Source organism: Alligator sinensis, unplaced genomic scaffold (assembly GCF_000455745.1).
Source record: "Alligator sinensis unplaced genomic scaffold, ASM45574v1 scaffold839_1, whole genome shotgun sequence".
In the NCBI taxonomy this organism is placed as follows: domain Eukaryota; kingdom Metazoa; phylum Chordata; order Crocodylia; family Alligatoridae; genus Alligator; species Alligator sinensis.
This window is the reverse complement of record NW_005841885.1, coordinates 586,460-591,138: the sequence shown is the minus strand read 5'-3', so window position 1 is coordinate 591,138 and position 4,679 is coordinate 586,460. Positions and strand designations below refer to the sequence as shown.

At 42.2% G+C, this 4,679-nt stretch overlaps 1 protein-coding gene across 1 annotated transcript; it reads right to left on the bottom strand.

Moving 5' to 3' along the window:
• Window positions 1-3,025: 3,025 nt before the first annotated feature.
• On the bottom strand, window positions 3,026-3,901 carry DNAJB8 (DnaJ heat shock protein family (Hsp40) member B8). The gene has a single exon (XM_006017814.2). The coding sequence runs from the start codon at window positions 3,719-3,721 to the stop codon at window positions 3,026-3,028; it is 696 nt and encodes a 231-aa protein (XP_006017876.1). The 5' UTR covers window positions 3,722-3,901.
• Window positions 3,902-4,679: the final 778 nt, after the last annotated feature.

Genomic DNA, 4,679 nt, shown 5'->3' with positions numbered 1-4,679 from the left:
CTTCCCTTATATACAGCCACTCAGTGCTTTGAGACTTCATCCAGTGACCATCCTCCTCCCAAACCTGAATGCTTCCTGTAGGCTTCTCTGCTCCCAAACCATTAGTTATTGTTCATTCTGCCTTTTTAAAGTGAGGAGCATACCCAGGTCTCCAGCATCTGCTTGTGCTCAGCATGATGGACAAACAGTTGTCAAAGCTCATAAATCAAATGCACATAAGTAGTTTGACGTGACCCACTGAGATCCCTCCCAGGGACTTGTCTTTTCCTAACTGAATAGGTTTTCACTGTCACCATGATTTAGCTCCTTCCGTGCTTTTGATCAGTTCAGCAGCACTTCACTGGACTTCCTTTGGGATAGCATCATCTCTATACACTGTTGCTGCTTAGCCTTGCAATAGCCCCTGAAGATACCCTTAATGTTTAGAGCCCCTTTATGCTAGGCACTGTACGAGCATATTTATGCATGAAGATAAAAGCACTAGGAAGAGTGAATTTAAGCAGTCTGAATTTGCCTCTACTTTGTGCAGAGTCAGATTTGAGGCTCTAGGTGTTTTTCCATCCTGGCTTGGTCCACTGGGCTTGTGATTTACATCTCTTGATGTGCTCTGATAACCTACGGTCCTCCTTTCCTCCAGCTGAGCAGCATGTTCCCAAATGTCCCATCCTTGCTATTGCTGACATGACTTGCAAAGTCCCTTTCATTATCAGTAAGTTCCATTTCCTTGATAAGCAAGATCATCTGATTTTTAAATCCTATGGTGACTCACTTCATGTTCACTTAGGTTATGTTCCATCAAACACTTACTAGCTTTCTGTCTGCATTTAAATCTTAGTGGAGTTTTGGGACTAGACTTCAGGAACTTCTGAACTCTGATTCTGATGGCCGCTAGCTGTGTGTTTTGGGTAGGTCTCTCAACACAAGAACATAGGGGATGGGAAGGGGCTTCTTGTTCCATCAAGTCCGGTTCTCAGCATTCACAGCAACCATTTAATCCAGACTTTTATAAATCATATGCTCCAGGTGCTTACATACACCACAAATCACATTGCAAAATCCACAGCCCCCACCATGCAATATACTACAGGTCAAAAGCAAGGGAGACAAAGGCTCCACCAAAGACTGTGCCTCATGCTGTAAGAGAACACAAAACTCCACACAATCCCTGCCAGTCAGAGGTGGAAAAACATCCCTTCATGACTCTAGATCTGATGATCGGTTTGACCTTGAGCAGAAGAGCAAGACCCTTCCCTTCCAGGCACTTGAGGTGGTTCTAGGTAGCATCCCTGTCAAAACTCCTACCATTAGCTGTGGCCAGTGCTTCCGAGAAAGATGAAAAAAAACAAGAAACAAACAGAAAAACCAGAAGCTCACCTCCCCCAAATGGGAACCTGTAGAGAGTGAAAGACCCTCTGTGTCTTGCTTTTCTTATCTGTAAAATAGGGGTACTAACACTTACTTACCTGTTCACAAGGAGATTGTAAGAATCAGTTAGTTAATATTAATAAACACACTGTACCTAACAAATTAAATGAACTAGTCTATTAGCTATATGTTAACTTAGGCTAGTATTAACTAGTTTATATTTCTCTTGTCAGAACCATTACTTTTTCAAGGAATGGAAGACACAGTGCTCAGTCTTCTGGCCCCATGGGCTGAATGAGTCGTGTGGGCCCAGTTCAAGAGCCACATCCTGTGTATGTGGCCCGATTCAGCATGGGGTTGATGCATGGGGTCAGTCCACAGCTGCAGTCTGGCATGTTGGCCCAATGCCATGCACCCAATCCAGCTACGCATGGACCTCACTGCATGCTGGTATGATGTAACATGAAGGGCCATGTCATCCGGCCTTCAGGGCTTCTCCTGGATCCAGAACTTTGGTAGCAGGGGAGTGTCAATGAACATACTGCTCCCCCAGCGCCAAATTTCTGGACTGATGGGGATACCTATAGGGCATATGACATGGCCTGGTGGGCCAGAGTTTGAGCACTACTGGACTGAGGTAAGAAGCCAGCCTGGTGAGTTGAGTTCCAGATGTTGAATTTTGTGATCACCTTGGCTACTAATGACATCTCTGTCCCTTACACGCACATATTTATCACCCATCTGCTTAATTCAGCACCTTATACATTCAACTCCTTCATCCAGATCTCCAATCTTATAATTTTTAGTAGGCCCTATGATATCACCCTCCTTCCCTTTTCATAGATAACTTGTTCTTCCTAATGTTTCTTGCTAACAACTCTCCACTGTCAGTTTTTCCTGTTGCAATTATTCTGTTTAATGTCCTGGATGACTCTTCAAACCTAGGTTTCTTTTATTATCCATTTTTATAAAGACTTTTCTGTTTTGGTGATTTTTTTTTTTTTTTGTAAATGTGAATCTAGTGCATGTTTTACCACCCAGAAAGATTGATGTTCTTCACTTAGCCTTGGGGCAGTTTCTGTGGCCATGAAGGGTTCCTTGGTTTCATCTTACTGGCACACCTCAACCTTGAAAAGAAGAATCTGTCTCCAAGGATGAAAAAAGATTGCACGGTTCATGCTGCTTGAGTTCTTGATACCTGTGCTGAAACTATTAATAAGACTACCTCTTGTGATGTAGGCTGTCTGTCACCTAAGAGCTAGACATAATCAACTCATTTCCCATGGGTCATCAAGAAGGTTGAACTAAACTCACACTTGAAACCTGGTAGAAAGGTTGGCTTTCTGACCAGAGTAATTTAATCCCTTTAAAATAACCAGTTTAATCTCTTTAGTAAGCCAGGAAGGCTGGTTTTACCTTTGCAATACTTAATATTGAGACTTTTATTAGGTTTACTAAAATTATACTTGAAAAACATATCTATATACCTTTACCTGCAAAAGAATTGTTCCAACTAATGCAAAAGTCAGCACCCCTTGTGTCACAATTTCAGTCAAGCTGTTTATTACCTCTACTTACAGTAGATCAGCGAACACAAGTTCATCTGAGGTCTTCCAAACAGCTTGCATTTAACTTTTCTGTGCATGTGCATAGTGAGTGACTAGCATTTCAGCTGTTCCATCCCATTTATTTTGATGGATGTCAACTGGCCATCTTCTTCCACTTCAATTCGTTCTTGTCCATTCTCGATGATTTTTCTGGTAGTGATTTTTCTACCATTGACAACTTCAGTAGAAGTTGAGACTGATCTGAAATTGTTTGACCCATTGGTGTCACCTCCAAAGGACCTGCAGGAAAATGTAGTGTTCTCGCCAGGTTGGAATGATCCGAATGACATAAATGACTGTGTAAAATCAGGAAACACATCAAAGCCAGCAAAGCCAGGTCCTCTTCTACGGTCTCTGTATCTGTTTTCACTACCATACCCATCATTGTCAAGTGAACTGTCCCAGAAATCTTGTGCAAAGGGGTCCATTCCTCCAAAAAATTCCCTGAAGATCTCTTCCGGGTTACGGAATACATAATCAGAACCGAATGGGCTGTAGTAGCCTCCAGTAGCACCTCCCCCTCCTCTCTGCCTACTTTCATAGGTAGATCTGTCATATTTGGAGCGCTTTTGGGGGTCCGATAAAACTTCGTATGCCTCAGCTACAGCTTTGAATTCCTTTTCTGCCTCTTCCTTGTTGTCAGGATTCTTGTCGGGGTGCCATTTTAGTGCCAGCTTTCGGTAGGATTTTTTAATATCATCTTGCGAGGCATTTTTTTGCAGTCCTAGAACTTTGTAATAATTCACCATCCCAAATGGAAGGTGGATGGATTTGGAAGTGCTTTCTTTTCTCTTTCCTCAGCGACGCGGTGCCCTGAGGCATTCAGGATCCAGGGAATCCTATTTCTGCTTGCTGCTTCTCACAGCCTACTGATATTCCTCAATTTGTCTTTTGATTTGTTCAGTTCATCTTTGGGTTTGTTTAGTGCTTTGGTGTCATGAGGGAAAAAGTCATCTAAACTTACCCTTTGATTTTAAGACAATTACTGTTGAGTAGTGGACTGTGACATCAGAGACAAGTCAGCCAATCATAATGCAGTTGACTGCAGTTCACATCTTTGCGTACTTCAGTGGCATTGGTGCATATGCTATACAAGTTGTCACAGGTGTCTCACACATCTATAAATATTATACTACATACTTATGATGATGCAACTGTGAAATACAGTTCTCTGATGCCATTGCAGCTGTGACATGACTATGTTGTATTGTATTCTGTTAGCCCAAAGTTTCTGAAGTATCTATAAGATATACACTAGGGCCACAATGCTCCTCTCACACAGATGTAATGCCATTGATAATGATGGAGTAACTTCTGCTTTCCCCTCATGGGCTATGAATACAGGATGGCCTGGGAGGCAGCAACTCTGAAAAGGATTTGGGATCATGATGAGTAATCATCTGAACATGAGCTTCCAGGGTGATTTGGTGGCCAAAAGAGTTAGTGCAATCCATGGATATATAAAAAGGGGACTATTGAGTAGGGAAGTCATGTTATTTCTGCATGTGAGGCTCTGATGTGACCAACCATTACAGGAATACTGGGTGTGTCTACACATGTGCTTTAATGTGCAGTAGCCTATTTTACTGCACATTAGAGCATCATGGGGAAAACTATGCTAATATACTAATTCACAGTAAAATTAGTCTACTGCGCATTAAGCATCACTAAAAAGCAAATGCGCTTTTGCAACTGTGCAATAGGACA